This window comes from Leptidea sinapis, chromosome 4 (genome assembly GCF_905404315.1).
Source record: "Leptidea sinapis chromosome 4, ilLepSina1.1, whole genome shotgun sequence".
Classification (NCBI taxonomy): domain Eukaryota; kingdom Metazoa; phylum Arthropoda; class Insecta; order Lepidoptera; family Pieridae; genus Leptidea; species Leptidea sinapis.
The window spans coordinates 11,954,154-11,977,100 of NC_066268.1; the positions used below are offsets into that span (position 1 = coordinate 11,954,154).

Consider the following 22,947-nt stretch of genomic DNA (forward strand, 5'->3'; position numbering starts at 1 on the left):
TTTCAAGAATCCTGAGCGGCACTGCAATGTAATAGGCAGGGCGTATCAATTACCGTCAGCTGAACGTCCTGCTCATCTCGTCCGTTGCTTTCATAAAAAAGCCACAGACTTACTTATGTAGTGAATTAACTTATAATAAATTATTTTCAGTGTGTTACCGCTTAGCCAATCATCCCATACCTACATGGTTCGTAAATCTTGGCATAGATGTAACTCTCCACTGGATAATAATCTTAATAATCAATTAAAAATAACAAAAAGTTTAGGTCCTATTAATAATATACGTTTCCTAAAACCGGGTTATAATTAAGGATTTTCATTGCGACCCTGCGTTTTAATTAAAAAAGAAGAGCCGTATTATCTACATAAACCGCTATTGGGCAGCGACGTGGAACAACAAGGGCAAAGGGTACAGAATATTAAATTGATTTCGTACAGGAGTGTTTTGGGGGAAATATAAAGACCAGTATTTATTACGCTAGGCAGACGTGTTTCTGTGTAGATTCATTACAAATTTGTTATTTAAATGAATACAAAATTGAATAATCAGAAGATTATAATAATGTTAAAAAAAATACAAGATTTAATTAATTTCTAATGCTCTTGCGTGAAACTGATTGCTACCGGGAACTTTAAGAACTATTCTGAATGCTTTTTACTAAGGTAGTACTTATACTGATCACAATGAAGGATCTCCGAACAGTCCGAAATTGGTCAATTCAAACACCGATGAACCATGAGTAAGGCTTATTTGATTAAATGATGTTAATAATGTCTAATAAAAGTTTTAGTAATGTAATCTGAAAGCAACACAAAAGGATATGATTTTGGAGAAACAGAGACAAGACGAGCAAGAGCGATATACACTCAAAATTCTCCACAATTGGGCTCATAACTTTTAGACAAAATGTTAATAGTAATAATCACTAACGACGGCACACATGTAATCGAAATAAACTTATGCTTTCACATTTCTTTTATATAAGAGGAGGCAAAGTGGTGAGGCAACGCACGCACATGGAGATCCGCATAACCAGGGTTTATATTAATGAAAATAAGGGACGAGACGAGCAGGACGTTCATTTAATGGTAACTGTTTCGCCTTGCCCATAACAATGCAGTGCCACTCACGATTCTTAGAAAACTCAAAAATTCTGAACGGCACTACAAATGCGCTCGTCTGCTTGAGACAAAAGATGTTAAGTCTCATTTGCCCAGTAATTTCACTTGCTACGGCGCCCTTCAGACTGAAACACAATAATGCTTACACATTACTGCTTTACGACAGAAATAGGCGCCGTGGTACCCATAATCTAGCTGGCATCCTGTGCAAAGGAGCCTGGTTCTTTGTGTAATCAAGAGATACGTTGCCATCCTTAAAGTTGGTAGTATGCTCTAAGCTTAAGGTCCCTAAGCCGTCTCGGTTCGGGACAACTGCAGCTGGTAATTGAATCCACCAAGTGGCTGTGCTAGGCAAGAAGTTCCTAGGGATTTCGCATTTTGGAATGAATTTGGCTACTGGTATCAACCCAAACAACTCCACTGAGCACTGCCCGTGATCTACTGTTCTACTGCATATATCACGGGATGCAGAAATAACCCACATTTCTACGCAACGCTAAAGAATAAAGCGGATCGGAATTTACTTGATCGTCAGTGATTCAAGCCACTCTTCGTTGTATGCAATCAAATAAAAGAAGCTGGTACTGGTAAGCGCCCACCCAAAAGGGAGAACGGTACTCAATGTGAGGCCGAATTCTATATTTGCAGGCGGTATTTACTGCTTCTTGGTAGAAAAACATGATAGAAAAGAGTTAAATTGATTCGCAATTCATCGCATTCACTTATACCAAGCCTTAACAACAACCGCGGGAAACAGGGAGTATTTTAAGCATAAGTTAATACGTGTTAAATTCGCTACATTAACTTAGAACACAATATTTCAACACAATTTCAAGTATCCGTTACCCCAGCCACATAATGAGAGCGTAGAGCAAAAGCTCTCGTGAGAGTAAACTTTACAAAGCAAATATGATATTCCGCAACCCACAAGAATCCTAAGTCCCGGTGAAAGTTACGAAATCCCTAACGCTACTGTATGTACAAAGGCACAAAATATAATTGACGTCCCTACGCTGCGGAACACGGTTGCAAATTTTTCAGGATAAGCGTTTTATAAAGTTATTTGTTGATACCTGTTACAGATATAAAGTTTTTGTACAGAAGCATTTTTTGTAATGTGTTTTGATTTTTTATAGTTTCTTCTGTTGGTTGTACTTATACACTAATCACATCGATCTAATTCAATTTACCTATTATCGTGCGCAAAGTTCGATTTTGCGCATGCATTTGCGTTCGCAAAGTACCACTTTCCCACACGTTGACAAGAGCGTGCGGGAATGTAGCTGACCGTGCGGGAATGTAGTGAGCGTGCGGGAATGTGTGAAAATAATTATAGTGGTCGAACTTTGCGCAACTTAATAGGAAAAATAGTATACGATACTCGTGCGCACTTGTATCGTAATGTACTATTATGTCGGTCGGTCTGGTTCTATTTATGTCTTTATACTATGTATTAGGTAATATTCTGGGAAACCATCGTTCTCTGGCAAGCAGAGAGTTCATATCTACGTTATTTATTGCATCCATTAATGTTCATCGTTGCAACTGTATTGGTGATTTGGTTGATATTTCATTCATTCATTCATCTATTAAAATTTATATTCATTCAAGTGATGGAATCGGAGAAGAAACAAGTCTTACCTAAAAATAACTTAGTTATGGATTATTAGATCATTTGTTTTGTGGATCAAGTCCACGGGAATATAGTCCACATTATAAAAATGTCTAGTTACTACTATACTAGATATTGGCATGTCTAAAGATCTTACAAAAGCCAGCTTACAGCCAGATACAGAATAATAATTAAGGTTTTTCATGAATGAAAGGGTCCTGTAAACCAGATGCCAAATTACATTTTCTTTTACAAAAAGTTCGTTCAATCCTTCAACGAAATTGAAGTAGCAAAAAGATATCTAAACGAAATCACAAAATACCTCCTAAAACATCCCTGGAAATGTTAGTAATTCCAGGGAAGCGGTTAAATGAAAGAGGGACAAAGAGGGTCGACCTCCGAGGTACCGATACTATGTTATACACGTGTAAATGCTAATGTACGTGTATATTTATCGCTTTTCAGATTTAAGACATTCATTCCACTGGCATTCATAATCAGATTGAACACGGCTTCAATTTATGTGCTAACTAAACTAACAAAATATTTTCGCTCTCATTGCGATTCAGGTCTAATTATCTATGTAGATTTTTTTATAGATTATAGAAAAGAATAATTCATAAAAAATACAATAGTACCTTTCTCAAATAAACACACAATTATTAATAAGAATTCAAAAGTCACATTCAGTGAATGTCCTTGCAGACCCGACTTGCAGCTTTTGCCATATTTATTTATCACCAACTATATGAGAAGGAAGAGAAAAAAGAATAAGAATAATAAATTAGAACATGAAATATATGAATAAGGAAATCAAACTAGAATTTCTGTGCCACATTCTCTGCTAAATAAAGTAAATTCTATTGTATCTTAAGAAATGGAAATGGGAAGGAAGACGTAGTAGAAAAGGAAGAACAAAATGTACGACATTGGTTTGAATGTGATGGTCAAGAGTGATGATGAGAATTGCAAGAGATATATAGGAGAGGAACAGCAATAAGAAGAAGATTTATAAATCAGAAAGGTGACACGATTACGTTAGAAGAGAACGTGGAAGAGATTACACAAATTAAATTTGAAAACAAAATTTATGAACGATGAAAGACTCGAACCCTCGAACTCTCGCGTTCCGTGCGAGCTACCTTCCGCTCAGCCAACCGTTCATGTGAGGTAACAATCATAAATCTTGATCATGTCTTGTTCAATTCTTAGGTTGCGGTTTCATCTACAGGATCTACTTTACAGTTGTTATCAACTGTATCAGGTTATCCTGCTGAACCCCAATATTTGCATTTTAGGTAATTGATTTGAGATGTCGCTCTTTCAAATCTAAAGAATTTGTAATTTTTTAATTTTTTTTAAATTTAATTTGTGTTATTAATTAATATGTAAGAAGGTGAGGGGAGGGTTATCACTTTCAAAATATCAAATTGTGAAAGAGAAAAATTGTTGTTTATCAACCATTGAAATTTTTCCTTTCGGCGCGTACTTACTGGGGTCTTTTACGGCGGTGATGATCAGCCTAAAGCCGTTGGCGTCAGTGCCCCAGTTGTCGGTCACGTACTTGAGTGTCAAGAAGTTGTTTCTGGTGAAGAGAGCGCCAACCTGCTCCTTTGTGTTGCGGCAGGAGAGATCCGCCTGAAAATTTATCAGTTTTCTATTAGTAATTTATCGAATTTTTTATATGAAAATAAGAGACGAGACGATCAGGACGTTCAGCTGATGGTAATACATACGCCCTGCCCATTACAAAAATCCAAAAATCCTGATAAGTCTCATTTGCCCAATTTCACTAGCTACGGCGCCCTTCAGACCGAAACACAGTAATGTTTACTCATTACTGCCTCACGGCAGAAATTGGCGCCGTTTTGGTACCTATAATCTAGCCGGCATCCTGTGCAAAGGAGCCTCCCACTGGTGAAAAAAATAAAAAATAAATATCTTTATTAAATATGGTTAAAAATTACAGAAATGGTTTGGACATGTGGTATAAGCGAAGAGAGAATGACTAATTAAATATATAAGGCAAGTATGTGTAGCCAAGTAAGTCGCGGAAGAATTCGTAGAACATTCGTCCACCAAATTGGAGACGTTAAAAAAAAGGTCCGAAGCACCTGCAACCGGCGAGCATGTATGAAAAGAGTAATGAATGTAGAGGAAGCGCGTGAGGTTTGTACGAATAGAAGCAAGTGGCATTCTGTTGTCAATCATCAATAACGTTACAAGAAACAGGCAAGCGATTTTCTCAGAGAAAATACTGTATAAAGTTCAGATCTCTTAATTCCTCAGTCTCAAGAAGCAAGATAGATAGGAACAAATGTTTAACAATTGACGCACTTCAAAACAAATTAGCTAACCCTAAATTTGGCTTATTAGGCAGCGATATATTTAATACAGTTTACATACAAGAATTATAATGACTCAAATGCAAACATTCACATTTATGATCATAATAAATAAAAATTCCTTTTATACTAAATTACATAGTTAAATTGAAATTACATAAATAAATTAAAAAAAATTAAATTATTGTTAGTAAACTTAACTTAAGCCTAATATTAAAAGAATAAAAATAAGAGAAAAAGTTTTATGTTAGTAAGTTTTTGATCTATTTCTTAATAATTAATGTTTTAATTAGTAGTATGGGCCCCTCTTTGGGTGAAGGCCTCCTCCATTTTCTTCCACACTATACGGTCTTTGCCTAATATTAGCCTGTCTTTTCCAGGGTATTCAATCAAATCATCAGCCCACCTCTTACACGGTCTTCCAACTTTTCTAATGCCCACCGGCCCTTTCACTTTCGTTGTCTGTACCGTCCATCTCTTGTGTGTGAGTCGTGATATATGACCGGCCCATTGCCATTTTACTTTCAATGCGTGGGTTAGTGCATGTTTTATTCCTGTTTTTTGTCTGATTAGAACATTTCATATCATTTGAATTTTTCTTATTTTTATTATGCTTCTTTCTATTGCTTTCTGTGTCGTTCCATTTTTTTTATTCTATTTGTGAAAGTCCATGTTTGACATCCATATATACAACAATAATGGAAATATGAACCACTGCGGCGCCTTTTTCTGTAGTGAAGCAGTTATCAGTGAGTCGTATTGTGTGTCGGTTATAAGAATGCCGTAGCTAGTGAAATTATTGGGCTATATTATATCTTAAAGTGAATGAAACTGTGATAATCATAATGTTAACACCATGAATAAACATAAACTTGTTATACCTACTGCTCGGTTAAGTCGAATTAGTAAGTCTTATGTTAGGCGATATATATGCTTCTAACATGATCCCATAAAATAACCAAAACAAATGTATTACAAAACTGTTAAAAGATATTTATGTGACAAACCACCGCAGGGCGACCGACAGGCTATTTTAAATTGTACATTAATCATCGAACGTTTCGTAATTTCAGGTCTGAGGCATTTCCGAACGGGTGGTAGTTTTTGACTTTCAATAAGTGTTTTCATATCCTATTTTGAATGTAAATATTTATATTTGAATTATGTATCAAGTGACGAGCGAAACTGCTTTGGATTGGGCAGGGCGTATCACTAACTAAAAGGTGAACGTTTTGTTTGTCTCGTAACTTTAAAAAAAGAAACTATCATTCCTTTTTTATTGAAGCCACACAGTTAGTATATCTATTTAAACATTGTATCACAGATGATAAACATAGTAAACTTCTCAAGAGCTATACAGCTTAAAGAGCTATCACAGAACTGAAAAGCAAGTGATAAATAACCGTTTGAAGCACTTTATACCTTTCAGTTAATATAGCAATATCTCCACCATCGAGTGGGGCTTAGTGAATGATGCTCGCATTATATCTTTGTCATATTTCCGGGAACGATCGCAAGGATGTGACCGCCCGGGATTACTCGACCCCATATTTCACCCCGCCTTGCTTCGTCTTGCATTTCAAGCAGACTTGGAATAAATTAGACGGAGCGCACCAGTAATACCAATTCGAAGAAATTTTTAAAGAATTCATACATGATTTTAACGAACAGACCATAAAGGATTGTTACTTCTTCTTCAACTCGATGTGAAAAAAAAATTGTCAGCTTTATTGAAAGTACTGTGAAGTTTCATGATATCAAAAGCTGTTATCTTAAAATGATTACTTCAGTTTAGTTTTATCTCGGTGGCTTTATTTAAAAATATTTGTTAGTAAATGCGGAGATCTAAACAGGATTTCATACAATCAAAGATGATTACCACTGACATTATTATAATTGCAAAATATCCCTTTCTTACATAATAAATAAATAAATGCATTATTTTTTTATAAGTTAATTCATTGACTTTTAGACGTATTCTTAAATTACCCGCACTGAAAGTTTCATCAGCAGGTGGGTTGACCTGTATAAGAATGTGTCAATCGAGGTACAGCTGCCCGAAATTCTGTAATTTTATTCACATTGGAAAAAAATGTGTTATATATTTTCATGAGGTAGAATGTCAAAAATCTTAGCGACATATCAATTGCTCTTGATACTTTGAGACATAAGTAATAATGTTGAGTCTCTTTTTCGCCGAGTAATTTTACTAGCTAGGGCGCCCTTTATAATGAAATATAACACAATAATAAATAAATAAATATCGTTAATTTCAGACGTTTTCATCCATTATTTATTAGTATATTAGTAACAATTTTTCCTAAATTACTAAGTTAATATTCTTAGTGATTGTTCAGTTTACGTTATACAATTATATTACCCTACTAATAGCTTCATCAACACAAAGCGTAGTATGGAGTAGTCAGGTCTATCAGGTCATGAAAAGGTAATTTAGCATGCCATTGTCGGTGGTACTGCACTTCACTACTGATTCACGAAAAACTTCACTTGTATACACTAGCCGCCATCTTGTGCTAAGAACGACTCACAACAAACGTAGTGCAATATGCGTTGCACGTTTTGGAAAAATATCTTTAGTGTTTTTTTTTATCAATTAAAATTATGAAGACCTTCCTCAAAGAGCTATTTTATTTTGACACTCTGTCTGTTTTACTACATCGGTCTGTATTATAGAAGCGTTCGTTTTACTTTCCGTGTGCCTTCCAGTTTAATAAAGTCTGCATTAAGATTCCAGGCAGGAGTTTATGTTAGTGTCTGATATGTTTTAATTAGTTTTTTATGTAGTATAATATACCGGGACGGACTCTTATTATTTGCTCGTAGTTTTGATAATATTATGGTTTGATAAACTGAGATTATTTTTTATGCATTTTGTGAACCAAGTGATACCATTTTTTACGGTTATATACCGGCCAAAAGCTGTGTTTTGGGCCTATTAGTAGATACATGTAAGTGTAAGTATGGATATTCATTGAAATTGAACAAATATTACCGTAGTCTAATACTTACTTACTAATAAAATTACAATCAAAGTATCTTAGCGCCGTAGCTAGTGAAATTACTGGGCAAATGAGACTTAACATCTTATGTCTCAAGGTGACGAGCGCAGTTGTAGTAACGTTCAGAATTTTTGGGTTTTTCCATAATCCTGAGGGGCACTGCACTGAACGTCCTGTTAGTCCAAAAGGAATCGAATCAAAATCAAGGGATGACCCTTATTTTTAAAAAAAAAAAGTTTCGTTTAAAATTATCAGTAGTTAAGTAGGTAAGTAATACTTTCCTGCCAATAAACAAATTAATTAAAATAAACAAAATACAATTAAATTAAACATAAGAGTAAATATATCGTAAAATAATCGAAGGTTTAACGTTTAATTTAAAACTTTTTTATTGGTCCACTTTGCTTTGTGACGTTTGCCAAAGTGTGTATTCTGAAACACATAGATATATCGCTTGTGGAAGCCGCTCAAATGGTAGCGTTGATTGATTTTGGGCTTAGCGTGCGCGTTGTGACTAGGAGATTGTATCTAAGCCTTGTCATCTGTACGTTGAGTGTACAGGGGCCCTATTACCAAAATCGAAATACGAAATTTCAGTACGGATCGTACATTTTCCTATTTCTAAAGTGTTTCGGATCCGAAGATCGATACGAAGTTCGCGATTAGACATTTTGTCTTTCGTTTATCTTATTCCCAAATTCTCTTGACATTTAATTTTTGTTGTTTGAGATTAATAAGATACCATTACCTCCTGATACCATTGTAAGATTATTGGTTCAGACACTGTCAAGGTTCTGGTAGGAATCAGGTTATTACTGTGCGAGATGGTCAGATTATGACAACAGTTTCTTTTAAATAAAAGACCCTTTTCAAGGATTAAAACGATTGCAATTGTAACTGTTTTTACATTAGACTATGCGTAAAAGTTTGTTATTTTTATTTTAGTTAACCCGGCGTTTCAAGACCTTTCCAGATCTCGTTTTCAGGGGATTTCACTACAATTACACGCGTTTTAATACTTTAAAAGTGTTTTATTTAAATGTCTAACACTCTTGTTAATCAACGAAAATACCGCCACCTCTCACATCCCGTGCGGATTGAACAAAAAAAAATTGTTCCCAAATTTTATTTGTGTAATTAATCCCAGAAGTGAGAGTTATCACTTTAAAACATAATAAACTGTTTTAATCTGTTATTTATTTGTTTAACTCCCTCGTATAAGTCGTTAAGTGTTTTTGTTTCATCACTTTATATAGATTTTAATTAAAATAATAATTGTAAAAAATAAAACTTTTATCTCATGCGTTGCGACGCACTCCACGCAAGCCAAGCGCCTGCAGATATTTCACTAGAGGACAAACAACGTCCAATATTGTGGGTACACTGTCATGTACTGATAATTTATTCTACATGAATATAGTTCAAAAAGGATACGATATCACTTATTGATAATTCAAAAACTACCACCCATTCGAAATAGTGTGACTCAGACGTGAGAAGAACGGGCGTAAGAATCTCAGCGGTTTTCTTGTTTTTTTCATAAAAAATATGCTTACAATGTAATATCGTACCGCGTACGGTAAGTAAGGTTTACTACCTTATTATTAATTAGCCTGAGGGCAGTCGCTCCATTCCCAACCTGTATCATTAAGAAAGTAATGTATGTCATAGTAACTTTTACCACACAAATTTTTTTACGATTCTTTTGAATTTCGTAATACATTTGTTTTGAACATTTTCTGGGATTTTGTTGTAAAGCATATACATCGCCCCACAAAAGTTTTCTAATTCGACTTAGCCGAGTAGTAGGCATGATAAGTTAATGTCTAATCCTGGTGTTGACATCATGGTTATGACAGTTTCTAGCAAATTAACTTATGTGACTTTGTACAAACATAACATTATCAAGAATATATTGAGAAACGTCAAGAGATAACAGTTAAGACGTTTATTTCTTTAATATGCTCTCAATGATTAGTTACTTTTTTTTATGAAAATAAGGGACGAGACGAGCAGGACGTTCACCTTTCATTACAATGCAGCACCGCTCAGAATTCTTGAAAAGCCCATATATTCTAAGCGGCACTACAATAGCGCTCGTCACCTTAAGATGTTAAGTCTCATTTGCCCAGTAATTACACTAGCTACGCGCCCTTCAGACCGAAACACAGTAATGCTTACAATTTACTGCTTCACGGCAGAAATAGGCGCCGTTGTAGTACCCATAATCTAGCCGGCATCCTGTGCAAAGGAGCCTCCCACTCTAGTAACTAATAAGTATTGCAATAAGCATTTTTTTGTTGTAAACAAATTGTTTAATAGCGCAATATAATAACAATGCATCATTAAAATAAAGTCTTCCAGCCGTTGCTGGTTGAACATTTATTTAAGCCGGCATTTGGCTCGGAACGCGCTCACCAATTTGGATCTGAATTAAGATTGTTTCAGATTCAGACCACGTGTCTTCTTTGACACTTTACATCATCAAAACTTGTTGGCCGCAGTTCTTCATGGATAGCATTTTAGTTTATTTCTATATTATCACGGAAATAGCACTTAATTTTTACAATATTTGTATAAAAACCTTCCATTTATGTTTGACTGTTTATCTGCTGATGATTAATATTATTTATTTATTAATAATGACGACCCATATAGCCCAGTGGTCAGTGATCCTGCCTACTGAGCTAGAGGTCCCGAGTTCGAATCCCGGTAGGAGCAAACATTTATATAATGAACATATATGTTTGTTTCCGAGTCATGGATGTTTATATGTATATTAAAGTGAGTATATTGTATTAAATAATATATCGTTGTCTTGTACACAGTATAAAGTACAGGCAATTTTGGGGCCTAGTTTGGGTCAAGATAATTTAATAATGTTACTATTATTATTACTCGTTAGATAGAATAGTACCTTTATGTTATTGAGCCGCAAAATGTACCTTAATTTTGTTTAATTTGTTAATATTAAGCTTAAATTATTAATAATAAGTAGGAAAATAATATTATTTTTATGTTATTTGAGATCGTATTTTGCACCTAATCTTTCTTTAGTATTCTAAATACAAAAAAAATTAGTGATAATAAAGCCTCTATATTTTCTTGTAGTAACAGTGATGTTTAAAGTTAAAATCAACAACTTTTTAGGATTTTCTAGGATTTTCTTCCTTTTGCTTTCATTGTCCATTTTCAGCATTTTTTTAATTTCGTCGACCTACGGTGAACGCTAATCTCGGTCAAGCGTAGCTATAACAATGAAAACATAAAAACGCATCTGTACGCGTTTATCGTAGTAGTTCATCAGCGCTGGACTATTCCAGCGCTGATGAACTGCTACGTGCGTACAGCTACAGCTACAGTTACAGAATCGTAGGAACTGAACGCATATTTATCGCAATAGCGCTTCATCGGTCCTACGTACGCTGGACCGACGAGCTCGACCGATTCTCGTCTTGTCATATGTATATATCTAGTTTATCTATCCACTTAGCTAAAAGTGACCATATTTCATCACTCAGTCGTACATGGCCATGCAGGCCAAGCCACTTTCACATCAACTTTTTCGTATTTTGTAGAGCACCTACCAGATTGTTTTTATCCTTATGTTTTCTTATTTTATTCTATCCTTTACCCTAATATTGAGGATGCTTCTTTCTATAACACGCTGAGTGTTTTGTATTCTGTCTGTCGTGTTTTTTTTTATAAATCCAGGCTTGTGTATGATGGCACGGTAGTAAACATTATCTACTAACATCTTTTTAATTTTAAAGGTAGTTTAGATTTAAATATTTTTTTCAAGCTTCGGCATTTACTCCGTGTCCTGTTAATTGTCCTCTCTAAATAAATATACTTTCAAATAAATAAAATCACATTATTTATTTTAGTAGTATTAGTAATCCCCGACTGTTGATGATTGGTTTCCGCTTTTGTCAACATTCCCTTCATTTGAAAAGAAATAAATAACCTTATAATCAATATGGATAATACTTTATATTTAGTACTTGTTAAACGACAAGATTGACTTCCGTTGTTGGCACCAATCCCAAAATAAACGAGACTTTACCAGTTGATAGAGATTGAAACTCAATAAAATAATCTAAATTTAAGAACCTCCACGTGTAACGAAATTCTTTAAGTGTAGAGAGCTGTTCGTGCTATATATCAGCTTGGATATAGACAGTCACTCAAAGATTAAAAAATATTATGACTGTTCATTGTCAGTACATTCATTCACAAAAATCGTCGTTTTGGTCTTAATAGTGATTTTTATTTTTATAACACTAGAAATAAGGGATTGCTTGTAACTAATTCTAGTAGGCTTCATAATATACACAATAGATTTAAAGGTAAATGGATACACTTTTATAATAAAGTCCCAGCCCACTGTTAAGGCATTATCTATCAATAAATTTAAATGTTTTATTAAAAAATGGCTCTGTCGTAAGTACTACTACTCCTAACCTCCTACTATCTAATTGATCGGACAGCCTGGGACAAAATTATGATTATTTTATACCAATAACAAAGACAGTACAATATTGTATATTTTATTAAGAAGAGCACAAAAATGAAAGCTGGGAGAATTTCTTGCGCCGGTTCTTCTCTCTCAGAGCGCCGTTTGTTTCCGAAGCGGTAGTTTTTTTTATGAAAATAAGGGTGAGACGAGCAGGACGTTCAACTGTTGGTAATTGATACGCCCTACCCATTACAATGCAGTGCCGCTCAGGATTCTTGAAAACCCAAAAATTCTGAGCGGCACTACAATTGCACTTGTCACCTTGAGACATAAGATGTTAAGTCTCATTTTCCCAGTAATTTCACTAGCTACGGCGCCCTTCAGACTGAAACACAGTAATGTTTACACATTACTGTTTCACGGCAGAAATAGGCGCCGTTGTGGTAGCAGTGTCTAGTATATTAGAAATGACATCAAAAAGAATTCTAAAGGAATTAAATTTTAGAAAATAAATGCATGTTTTGCTTTTAACTCCAAAGTAATTTCAAATGAATATTTTTTTTTATATACGATTAGGCAAATAGGCAAGAGACTCACCCATCATCATAAGATCACTACCAGAGGTCAAAAGATTCTTTGCCGGCTTTTTAGATTTCGATACTGTCTCGGCAGAAAAAGGCGCCGTTGTAGTACCCATAATCTATCCGGCATTATGTGCAAAGGAGCCTCCAACTGTATTACCTCATACTACAGTCCTCAACTTTAAATGAATATTATTTTGAAGATTTTTTTATGAGTACCTATATCTTGTCCTCATTTCTTATCACTTCGAAAACTTACATAAGAAAAATATTTGCAAACACATCTGCTGAAGGTAATAAAAGGGTCATTTTATTAGTGAAGGAACTTTTCAAATGTTCGTAAAGAGTATGTTTTTCATTCACCCATGTGTTACATATTACTGAAATAAAATACTTTTTAACTGACTTCAAAAAAGGAGGAGGTTCTCAATTCGTCGGTATTTTTTTTATGTATGTTACCTCAAAACTTTCGACTGGGTGAACCGATTTTTATATATTTTTTTTTTAAAGCTGGTGCGTCCCATGTGATCTGACAATGGCATCAATGAGAAAACCATTAAAGTCATACATTTTTAAAGGATTAAAACCCAAGTAACTGTAATCGTATTTCAACATTAGGTTTTTCCGTTATTGTGACATTTTTGGTCTGCGTTTGACAGGAGTCAAGATAATAGTTGCCATATATATATATACATGGTCACGCGCAAACCTAATGTAAAAGTACAGTTATAACTTAGATTAAGCATTCATCTCCGCTGCGCTCCAACTAGATACCGCAGGCTTAGTCGCAGCGGCAACTAATACTAATACTACGCCTAAGTGGTCGTACTCGAGCCAGTCTCGAACAATGTATGACGTTGACGTGCCACATGTTCAGTTAAACTTTGCTAATAATTGAAACTAAAATGCAGGGATGCACAATAAAATTTTGTAAATATAAATACTACAAGAAATAAGAAAGACACTGGGATCACATATCATCAGTAAATATTCTGTATTTTACTAATTTCAATGTAAAATAACACGAAGCCTATGTTACAAAATGTGAAAGATGCCACGCACACAAGCATCTAATAGTTTCCGTAATCCGCTATCTAATTGGACACCAATCCTTTATTGAAAAAAATACATTTATAATGAATTATTAATTTCACGCGATTTAATCATTTAAAATTATTTAATTTTAATGAACGTTTCTATAGGCTGTATTCAAATTACTATTTCAAACCGATAGTTCCATTGTAAGTTTCGCATAACTCACGCAGTAATTCGAAGCGTAGGAGTTGTTGATAAAGTTAAGGTTGCGGTATTTGCTGAAGTCGAAATAGTTCGCAGCTCAGGTGATCCCATAACTTTGCCTTTGAATACGTTGCTGAACTAAAACTATTTTCTGTGCGGTTAATTGTATGTTTGTGTTTATATATGTTTTACATTTCAACTTTCTTCAGAGGTTACCTGAAGGGGGCGATTGTATTGATAGGTCTAAGATATCCATTGGATAGTAGATCGGTTTTTTTTTTATGGAATAGGAGGACAAACGGGTCACCTGGTGTTAAGTGATCACCGCCGCCCACATTCTCTTGCAACACCAGAGGAATCACAAGAGAGTTGCCGGCCTTTAAAAAGCTCCTTGAAAACCGCACTGTGGAGGACCGCTACACATCCAGATTGTATTGATAAGTCTAAGATATCCATTGGATAGTAGATCGGATGTTATCTACGAAATTGTAATGAAGTCAAGATTTACAGATGCATTTTACACACCTGCTGTTTTTTCTCCAAAATACTTTTGTATGTATGTCGTAGAAATCTGCGAAAGAAAAGCTGCGAGTGCCCGCACGTGAATAAATGTATATATATTTAGTTATAGTAGACGCGGACGAGTAAAGAAAGAAGGACTCCACGCCGTGATATTAGCAAGTGAAGCACCGTTATGCTAGTGTGTTACGGGGCTACGGGAGATACTAGTTAAACAATTTTTTCTCCCTTAAATAATCATATATGGCCACAAATACTTATATAGTATCGTTTTTACACTTTTTCACAACGCACGGCGGCATTTTTAAAATATTTTATTGAGACGCAAACTGATCTGTCACAGACGATGACAATTCTCATAATGGCCGCCTATCGGCCTGTTGTAGTGTAAGTGTGTGAGTGAGGCTATGTATTTACACGTTGATCGGCTTGTTTTGGTGCTACACTGTTATGAAAGGTGACACGGAGTCCTTATTTTTTAATAGTCCGTGATAGTAGTCTAGTAAAAGAGAACATATTAATATCAAACTAAGATATTCTTACACAAATTCAATTTGAAAACAAAATGTGTCACTCTAACGGAAGAGCGCTTGCAGCGAACGCGATAGGTCGTGGGTTTGAGTCCAGCATCGTTCAAAAATTTTGTTTTTAAAATTTAATTTGTGTTATTAATCCCAGAAGTTAAGGATATCATTTAATTTTAGGATATACATAAAGTAAACAACAAATTCTTTAGATATTTTTGTGACTTTAGGTCAGCTTTGTTAATTTTACAATATATTATGAAAATGTTTCATGAATTGTAAAAATAATTTTTTTCCGGTGTACCCATTCTCCAAAAACATATAATTTTCTCTTATATTTTCATATAATTTAGTTTAATAGTAAGGCAAAGTCCACGAAAACTTTAGCGAGCCCTAATTTAGATGGATGGATGGAAACTAGGAAAGCTAACTCAGTTTGACAAATTGTTTTACTCCATTATGGACTTTGTTCGATCATGCCCAGATGCTTCTGTATACATTAATATATTTTTTTTTGTTGTGTTACGTTACACATATTGTACTTAAAATGATTTGTAAAACGATGAAGCAGTAAATCCATGGGTGTAAATACTATGTAATAAGAGGTGGGAATTAATTGAAGCCACAATCTGAGAGTCGAACAAAGACTTATCAAGATTTATGAACTTTAGGTCACTCGAACGGTTGGCCTAGTAGGAGAGCGCGCACACGGATCGCAAGAGGACGCGGGTTCGAGTCTCGCATCGTTCATAAGATTTGTTTTTTTATTTGTGTAGCTGTCATGTTCACTATAGTTATAAAACCTGGTCTGTTGTAATGCGTTGCAACAGCTCTATCTACACGTATAAATTTCACATCGAATGGTGGTAGTTTCATGTCGATAAAGAGCCTCAAACAAAGACCATTTTCATTATATATATATATATAGATATATATAAGAAGATTTCAGATTTCCGCACACTGCCTAATGTTCTGCGTAGATAGTACTTTTAGCAGTGGGAGGCTGATTTATACAGGATTCCAACTATCCTTAGCGGCGCTGCATTGTAATGGGCAGGGCGTATCAATTACTATCAGCTGAACTTCCTGCTCATCTCGTCCCTTTCTTTCTTTGAAAAAAAACCTAGATAGATTATTAGTTAGAACTAGACAGATTATTATTACATAGTTGCGCCTTTTCTGTGGTGAGAACCACTTTAAGGGCGCTGTAGCAAGTGGAATGATTTTGCTAGCGAGATCTTCCATCTTATTACAATCCACGGACTAACTACAAAACCAGGTCTAAATAATATTTAAGCCATGGTATAACTAAAAGCTTTAATTCAAAATGTGTTTTACCGTTAAACCATGGCTTTATAGTCTGAGTTTAAACGTAAATTATAAGACGGTATATGTCACAGAATGACGCACGTAATTGCGATGCCGTTCAGTTTAGGGTTGAATCAAGAACTCTTAGCGGCACTGTGTTGGTAATAGACAGTGTGTATCACAAAATATCAGGTCTTCATGCAAATCTTATCATAATTAAATTTTTAAGAACAGTAAACGTTCCTTTATAGGAGCGGGAGAGTTTTCTTCCGCTTCTTCTCTCTCAGAGCGCCATTTGTTTCCGCAGCGGTAGTAGTGTCTAGTATATTAGAAATGACATCAAAAAGAATTCTAAAGAAATCAATTTTGAGAAAATAAGTGCCTTTTATGCCTTTTTAAGGACTGCAAATAAAATTTTAAGGAATGTTATAAATTAAAACTAATTCACAACCACACACAGACACACACAAACACACGCGTGCGCGTGCACGACCACACTCATACAAGTTGCAAAATATTGTAAATAAATTAAAAGAAGTAAGGTCTACAATAATATTATTACAGTCTAACTAAAGTTTTGTGAATTTTGTGATGTAATAAATAAATAGTTCAATAAATAAAAAATATACCTATATATAGATAGTATATAGAGAATATATAGATAGAGAAACTGAGAGAAATACTAAAACTTTATGCAAATCACTTCATTGAATGCAAGTCCTAATAAAAACTAGAAACGATCAAAAGGATCACAAACTTGTGCATTAACTGGAACTCTAAGCCCCGTTTGATCCATTACCGGGAAGCACAAACGTTTACTTAACGCGAACTTAGCGGCTGCAATTACAAAACTCACTTAAGTAGAGTTGCTTGACGTTGCCGAAGTAAGCCGATAGCGCCGATAAAACGTCAAGGGTGAAATCCAATTTGTACAATTACAAATCGCCATTAAAATGCTCTCAAACTGTCTGTTCACTGTACCTACCACCTTGTATTAACTTAACTAAAATTACATACAGAAAATATTTGGTTTTGTCTGTGCGTGATGGATAAACACAAAATCTACTAAACCCTCCAACATCACGTTCATATTTTCTATCTCTCGTAAAAAATCTTCCCAAACATAAAAGCTCTGTCACCATAATTTATATTATTTTATTCTGTTATAGTTATGTTTTTGAATACGTTAGTACCTGAGGTCAAGTCATCACCACCTCCCACACTCTCCTGCAATGCCAAAAGAATCACAAGAACATTACCAGCCTTTCAAGGAAGTGTCCACTCTTCTTTTGATGGTACCTATGTCTTATCGTACTAAAATCAAATCGTCTCATCTTGTTCTCTACACGTACGATTTTGAGACTGTCCCACTGAACTCAATGTCTTCCAAAACAACTTACTGTTGCCTTAGATGTTGTCAGATAATCTTGTATTTCATCGTTTTACTTAATTTTTGCTGCTTTATACTTTTCCTTCTTTTTTTCTCTTCGTTCGCTTCTAACTTATTAATATGACTAATCTTATTCATACCAGCAATAAGTACTTTCGTCACTCGTCGCATCATGTCCTTCCAATGATTTGGCAAGATTTTGAATCATTAATTCTTAATAACAACTTAACATAAGTACATAATATGTATATTTGTTAAAAGGCTAGATTTTATTTTGCAATTTTCAAATATCCTAATAGATGAACTAGAAATGGAGTTATAGTAATTTAAAACATTCTTTATAATTTTCAATTAAACTCATGTATGTAACACTTTGCTTGTTACAAATTTTTGTTATTTAATTAAATTTCTATTACTCCAGGCTTAATACTTAAAAACTCGCTGTAATCAATGTATAATTGTGGCCAGAATAACATACAAAATGCTTTTCCGAGAAAAAACCATTTTCATTAAAACACGGCACAGATAAAGGAATTATGAAAAATGTCCCATTAAACCGAATATCATGATTTGATGCAGCGTCGGGCTTGAGAATGATAGACAGGACGCGGTCATTACGCTAGCAAGGAGCTCTAACTAATATTTTACACAACTACTGTTTTATTAATTGTTATTTTGTAAGTTTGTGTACAAAATACCAATACAATAGAGCCCAGAGTCGCGGAAAATATACAAAGTACTATCTACGCGCCTCAATAGGGCAACTAGAAACGGATCAACGTATCCAATGCAGAAATTCTGCCAGTATTCTATGTACACTTCTTGGTAGTGATTATTTTAAATTCATGTATTGTAAATAATAGGCATTGTTTTGTTTTCAATAAATTTCTTTTGATGTTACTTAATATCACATAATATAAATTAATCTAATAATTATGTACCTTTTAAGGTCATTTGTTTACATTTGAAGTCATCCTCGCTACATTGCAATGTCTTAAAAGCGACCCTTTAAGCAAAGCATTTTCTGCAGTCCAGTTAATAGTAATTGCTTCCAAGCCCAAACCTAGTGAAATCACTGGGAAAATGCGACTTAACGTCTTCTGTCTCAAGGTGACGAGCGCAATTATAGTCCTGCTTAGATTTTTTTGGTTTTTCAAGAATCCTGAGCGGTACAAAGCATTGTAATCGGCAGGCCATATTAATTTCAATCAGCTAAACATCCTGCTCGTCTCGTCCCTTATTGTCATAAAAAAAACTGCTTAAGCAAAGTTGATATTGAAAATGATATACAAATATTGTCAGTCCAGCACATGGAATGTCTTCATGTTAGGCTGAATTTGTGCCGTGTGCTGTTACAGCTACAAGCGGTGGTTTAAAAATCTGGTGTGCTTTTTTCCTTCCGATGTCGAAGGTAAGTATGCAGATATAGGCTGTGTCAGGTAGGAGAGAGTCAAGTCGATGGTTATGACAAAGAGACTTAGCAGTGAACGTACAAACCTTGGTCTTCTTAGAATGAAACTGGTGGACTGGGCTAAATTTTACTGGCTTCATTCCAAGACATGACACAGCATAGTCTTTATTCAAAAGCAACCTTTTGCAATATTCTTTACATGTGGTAATAACCAATGCCGATGTACATACAGGCACATAAGATATTTCATCTTCTAGTCTCAACATGACGAACCTAAATTAAAGTAAGTTCCAGTAACCATTGGTTATTAGGCAAGCATACAAAAGATCCTTTTGTGAGTTACAAATGACTGCTTCGTCTGTTCTCTTTCAAATAATAATGTATTTATAGGCTCCTTCTATTCTAACATGTTACTCTGTGTTTGAAATATCATCGGGGAGACTAAGTACATAAAGTATTCATATTTAAATCGTTGAAAGACCGCTGAATAGCAAATTAGAGAGAGAAAAACGTACCTACGCTTAACGCTTTCATGTTACGTAGGGATTACACAGCCAAGCATGTGTGTTTAGGATAAGGGAAAATAAATAAAGAGACGGGCTTGATGAGTCGCTGGTTTGTTGGTAAGGTAACTGGTTACCTGAAAGTAGTGTTAATAAAAGGCCAGTTTCATCTATCAAAATTAAATAACTATATATAGAGAGTTTTTACCTTAATAAATACGGACTCAATACTAATTTGTTATAAAAACATGAGAATTATTTATATTTTCACAATTTAAATCATAGTTTTATTATTTGTATGTCACGTGACCGATTTTTTTGTCATTTTGTGACGTCCCTAAGGCAGAAACAACGCAACACACCAACGATACGCACTATGAAAGGTCACGATACGCACACAAATTACATACAGAAAATATTTGGTTTTGTCTGTGCGTGATGGATAAACACAAAATCTACTAAACCCTCCAACATCACGTTCATATTTTCTATCTCTCGTAAAAAATCTTCCCAAACATAAAAGCTCTGTCACCATAATTTATATTATTTTATTCTGTTATAGTTATGTTTTTGAATACGTTAGTACCTGAGGTCAAGTCATCACCACCTCCCACACTCTCCTGCAATGCCAAAAGAATCACAAGAACATTACCAGCCTTTCAAGGAAGTGTCCACTCTTCTTTTGATGGTACCTATGTCTTATCGTACTAAAATCAAATCGTCTCATCTTGTTCTCTACACGTACGATTTTGAGACTGTCCCACTGAACTCAATGTCTTCCAAAACAACTTACTGTTGCCTTAGATGTTGTCAGATAATCTTGTATTTCATCGTTTTACTTAATTTTTGCTGCTTTATACTTTTCCTTCTTTTTTTCTCTTCGTTCGCTTCTAACTTATTAATATGACTAATCTTATTCATACCAGCAATAAGTACTTTCGTCACTCGTCGCATCATGTCCTTCCAATGATTTGGCAAGATTTTGAATCATTAATTCTTAATAACAACTTAACATAAGTACATAATATGTATATTTGTTAAAAGGCTAGATTTTATTTTGCAATTTTCAAATATCCTAATAGATGAACTAGAAATGGAGTTATAGTAATTTAAAACATTCTTTATAATTTTCAATTAAACTCATGTATGTAACACTTTGCTTGTTACAAATTTTTGTTATTTAATTAAATTTCTATTACTCCAGGCTTAATACTTAAAAACTCGCTGTAATCAATGTATAATTGTGGCCAGAATAACATACAAAATGCTTTTCCGAGAAAAAACCATTTTCATTAAAACACGGCACAGATAAAGGAATTATGAAAAATGTCCCATTAAACCGAATATCATGATTTGATGCAGCGTCGGGCTTGAGAATGATAGACAGGACGCGGTCATTACGCTAGCAAGGAGCTCTAACTAATATTTTACACAACTACTGTTTTATTAATTGTTATTTTGTAAGTTTGTGTACAAAATACCAATACAATAGAGCCCAGAGTCGCGGAAAATATACAAAGTACTATCTACGCGCCTCAATAGGGCAACTAGAAACGGATCAACGTATCCAATGCAGAAATTCTGCCAGTATTCTATGTACACTTCTTGGTAGTGATTATTTTAAATTCATGTATTGTAAATAATAGGCATTGTTTTGTTTTCAATAAATTTCTTTTGATGTTACTTAATATCACATAATATAAATTAATCTAATAATTATGTACCTTTTAAGGTCATTTGTTTACATTTGAAGTCATCCTCGCTACATTGCAATGTCTTAAAAGCGACCCTTTAAGCAAAGCATTTTCTGCAGTCCAGTTAATAGTAATTGCTTCCAAGCCCAAACCTAGTGAAATCACTGGGAAAATGCGACTTAACGTCTTCTGTCTCAAGGTGACGAGCGCAATTATAGTCCTGCTTAGATTTTTTTGGTTTTTCAAGAATCCTGAGCGGTACAAAGCATTGTAATCGGCAGGCCATATTAATTTCAATCAGCTAAACATCCTGCTCGTCTCGTCCCTTATTGTCATAAAAAAAACTGCTTAAGCTGTCGCTGGTTTGTTGGTAAGGTAACTGGTTACCTGAAAGTAGTGTTAATAAAAGGCCAGTTTCATCTATCAAAATTAAATAACTATATATAGAGAGTTTTTACCTTAATAAATACGGACTCAATACTAATTTGTTATAAAAACATGAGAATTATTTATATTTTCACAATTTAAATCATAGTTTTATTATTTGTATGTCACGTGACCGATTTTTTTGTCATTTTGTGACGTCCCTAAGGCAGAAACAACGCAACACACCAACGATACGCACTATGAAAGGTCATTTCTATATTTATAAGAATCAATGAGAATTACACTGGACATTGGACGTTTCTTTGTTTACGTTATTATGACGTCACGATCATGCCGGCTCCCTTTTTGGCGCGAGTATTGATCGTTTTAATTAAAAACAATTTTTTTGGAATTATTTTAAGGAATTAAAAATACCAGTTGTCGAATCTTTCTTTACGATCATATTTGAATATATTTTAAAAATTCGAAGAATAGCGAATTGTGGTCTTAGAATAATGATTTATTGAATATTACTTTTAGCACAAGACGCTGTTTAAAAGACGACTATTTAAGCAACAATATCGTTCATAACTAAATCTATGCCTGTATGGTGCAACTTATGCTTGGAATTTGAGGGTATTTACAAAAAAAATACCTTATTTGTTGTTGCTATTCGCAAAAGAGAAATTCTTAGCCCATTGTTAGCTCAAGTCCAAGCTGTTGATATTTGAATTTTAAATTGGCGAAGTTGTCTTTGGCGACTTGTTAATTATTTAGTTTGCAAGACACCTGCCCGCTGCCGTCCGTTGCTAGTTGCCACCTCATTAACATATCGTCGCTTACTGAACCGGCGC

The 22,947-nt window shown here is 34.5% G+C and overlaps 1 protein-coding gene across 1 annotated transcript in view; it reads right to left on the minus strand.

Moving 5' to 3' along the window:
- LOC126979932 (uncharacterized) overlaps positions 1-22,947 on the minus strand; it is a 135,276-nt gene that overhangs the window by 14,386 nt on the left and 97,943 nt on the right. Inside the window, exon 3 of the mRNA XM_050829527.1 lies at positions 4,228-4,372. Within this exon, the coding sequence (XP_050685484.1) occupies positions 4,228-4,372 (145 nt within the window). The remainder of the gene's footprint in view (positions 1-4,227; positions 4,373-22,947) is intronic.